General features: G+C 37.8%; 1 protein-coding gene across 1 annotated transcript; it reads left to right on the forward strand.

Moving 5' to 3' along the window:
* The first annotated feature begins 1,700 nt into the window (after positions 1-1,700).
* LOC133805538 (uncharacterized) lies at positions 1,701-2,435 on the forward strand. Its single transcript, XM_062243722.1, has one exon. The coding sequence runs from the start codon at positions 1,701-1,703 to the stop codon at positions 2,433-2,435; it is 735 nt and encodes a 244-aa protein (XP_062099706.1).
* The last annotated feature ends 1,033 nt before the right edge of the window (positions 2,436-3,468 follow it).

Raw genomic sequence — 3,468 nt, forward strand, 5'->3', positions numbered from 1 at the left:
CAAAATTGAGGCAGAAATTGACAAGTTAAGAAATTGTTGGTTTATTCAGGAAGTTAAGTATCCCATTTGGCTCACAAACATTGTCATTGTGATAAAGAAAAATGGGCAACTCCGCATATGTGTGGACTACAGATACCTTAATCGGGCTTGCCCAAAGGATGAATTCCCACTCCCCATCACTGAATTATTGGTAGATGCTACTACTGGCTTCGATGCTTTATCATTCATGGATGGGTTCTCTGGGTATAACCAAATCAAGATGGCACCTGAAGATGAAGAGCTCACCGCTTTTCGAACACCAAAAGGCATATTTTGTTATAAATTTATGCCATTTGGACTCAATAATGCAGGGGCAACTTGCCAAAGAGCAATGGCCATGATTTTCGAAGACATGCTTCACAATACTATTGAATGTTATGTTGATAATTTAGTGATCAAAACAAAAGAAAGGAAAGATCATCTTGATGATTTAAAATGAGTCTTTGATAGACTTAGAAAACATCAACTCAAGATGAACCCTTTAAAATGTGCATTTGGGGTAGCATCAGGAAAATTTCTCAGGTTTATTGTTAGACATCGAGGAATTGAAATTGACCCTGCAAAAATAAAAGCAATTTTGGAAATGCCTCCCCCACGTAACTTACGTCAATTACGTGGCCTACAAGGAAGACTTGCATATATTCGAAGGTTCATTTCAAATCTTTTCGGCAGATGTCAACCTCTTTCGAGATTGATGCAGAAAAATGTCTCATTCATATGGGATGAGGCATGCCAAAATGCTTTTGAAAGTATTAAGAAATACTTGTTACACCCACCCGTGTTGAGAGCTCCAATTTTAGGAAAGCCATTGATATTAGGGTTGTGCAAAAAATTTTACAACCCGAATAAACCGCCCAAACTAACCCGAAAAAACTGCCAAAAAACGCAACTGGAATAAACCGATCAAAATTTAAACCGCCCAATTGTTACATTGGGCGGGTTGAAAGTAATTATCAACCCGCCCAATATAACCCAACCCGCCCAATTAAGAATTTATTATTTTTAATATATTCAAATAAATATATAAATTAATTAAGTTTTGTTTTAATTTTTTTACTATAAATTTAAAATATTTTTTTAAGCTTAAAAATATAAACTTCACACTATTAGTACTAGTATTTAAAAGAAAAAAATTACAAAAATGTAAAAAAAAAAATACCACTTTTGTTTGGGCGGGTTGACCCGACCAACCTGCCAAAAAAAAATACTATTTCGGTTTGGGCGGGTTAACCCGACCAACCCGCCCAAATTATTGGACGGGTTAAATTTTTTTTTTCTTAATTGGGCAAGTTACGGGTCACTTTTGCTAACCCGATTATGACATTGGACGGGTAAAAATGCCTTGTAACCCGACCAACCCGCCCAATGCTCAGCCCTAATTGATATTATATATCACATCACTTGACCGCTCTTTAGGGGCCTTGCTGGTGCAGAACAATGAGGAGGGAAAAGAAGTTTCTCTTTACTAGCTAAGTAGAACTTTAGTAGGGGCAGAACAAAACTACCCTCCAATCGAGAAAGTATGTTTGGCTTTAATTTTTGCCGTCACAAAATTACGGCATTATTTACTCTCACACCCTGTGACTTTAGTGTCAAAAGCTGATCCCTTAGGACATATCTTATCAAAGCCCGTATTTTCTGGATGACTGACCAAATGGTCCATGATTTTGTCAGAATTTGAAATTAATTTTGTCCCACAAAAAGCAATAAAAGGACAAGCGTTGGCTGATTTTCTGGTAGCACACCCAATTCCGGACAATATGGAGTTACGAGAAGATCTTCCAGACGAAGAAGTTTTCACAGTCGAGACTTCATCATGGCAACTATTTTTTGATGGGGGAGCAAGAAACAGTAGGGCAGGTGTTGGCATTGTCTTTGTGATGCCGTCAGGAGGCCTGATACCTTACTCTTTTCATATTCTGGCTATATGCACCAATAATGTAGCAGAATACGAAGCATTAATTATCGCCCTCAAAATTGCACTCGAAATGAAAATACAGTCATTGGAAGTATTTGGTGATTCGATTTTGGATATTAAACAAATGAGTGGCGAATTTGCAATCAGGCATGAGAATTTAATCCCTTACCATGAAAAGGCTAAATACTTGCTTGCTCAATTTCAAGATATCACCCTAAATCATATCCCTATATCAAAAAATGGTAAAGCTAATGTGTTAGCTAACTTAACTGCATCGTTGACACTTCCTGAAGAAAGAGATATCCAAATTACAATAGGAGAATGCCATGTGCTACCTCAATCCACAGAAAGAGTTAAAGAGGAAAATACAGTCAACTTGATAACTTTCCATGACAATGCAAACGAAACTGACTGGCGCCAACCAATCAAAGACTACATCCAAAAAGGAGTCTTGCCAGAAGACTTAAAAGAAAAATAGTGGATGTAAGAAGAAGAGCGCCTCAATTTGTGATCTTTAATGACACGTTATACAAATGCTCATTCGATGGGATATTGTTGAGATGTCTCTCAAAAGAAGAGACGACATAGGCACTTCAAGAAACTCATGTTGGTAAATGTGGCGCTCATCAAGCTGGCCCAAAACTGTCAACTCAATTAAAGCGGTTGGGTTACTATTGGCCTACTATGGTTCAAGATGAGATTAATTTTGCCAAATGTTGTAAGTTATGCCAATTACATGGAGATTTCATCCACCAACCCCCTCAACCACTCCATCCTTCTATACTGTCATGGCCTTTCGAAACATGGGGAATGGACGTTATGGGTCCCTTTAAACCACCTTCATCCAAAGCCCACAAATACATCCTGGCTATTACAGATTACTTCTCCAAATGAGCCAAAGTTGTACCGTTAAAAGAAGTATGAGAAGAGGATGTCGCAGATTTTATAAGGACTCATGTAATTTATCAATACGGGGTTCCTTCAAAAATTATCTCCGACAATGCCCTTTATTTCAAATGTAAGGCAATGGTCAAATTGATGGACAAGTACAAATTCAAGCACAATTTCTCAGCTAGTTATAACCCGTCTTCAAATGGTCAAGCAGAAGCATTTAATAAGGTGTTATGCAAAATCATGAAGAAGACAACGACAAAGAATAAGAGGGACTGTCACGAACGCCTCCCAGAAGCTTTGTGGGCTTAAAGAACCACTGTAAGAACTACGACTGATTGTAAACCTTATAACTTGGTGTTTGGGTCTAAAGCAGTTTTACCTTTGGAGGTTCAAATACCTTCATTAAGAATTGCTACTCAACTAACGACCCCAGATGAAAATGTGCAAGTCTGTCTAGCTGAGCTTGAAGCATTAGATGAAAAACGACTTGATGTTCAACAAAAGCTCGAAATTTACCAAGCCCAGGTAGCTGGGGCATTCAACAAGAAAGTTAAATTCCAATATTTTTCAGTTGGAGACCTAGTGCTTATTGTAAAAAGACATGTTGTCATAATTAG

The sequence above is a fragment of the Humulus lupulus genome, chromosome X (genome assembly GCF_963169125.1).
Source record: "Humulus lupulus chromosome X, drHumLupu1.1, whole genome shotgun sequence".
Classification (NCBI taxonomy): Eukaryota; Viridiplantae; Streptophyta; class Magnoliopsida; order Rosales; family Cannabaceae; genus Humulus; species Humulus lupulus.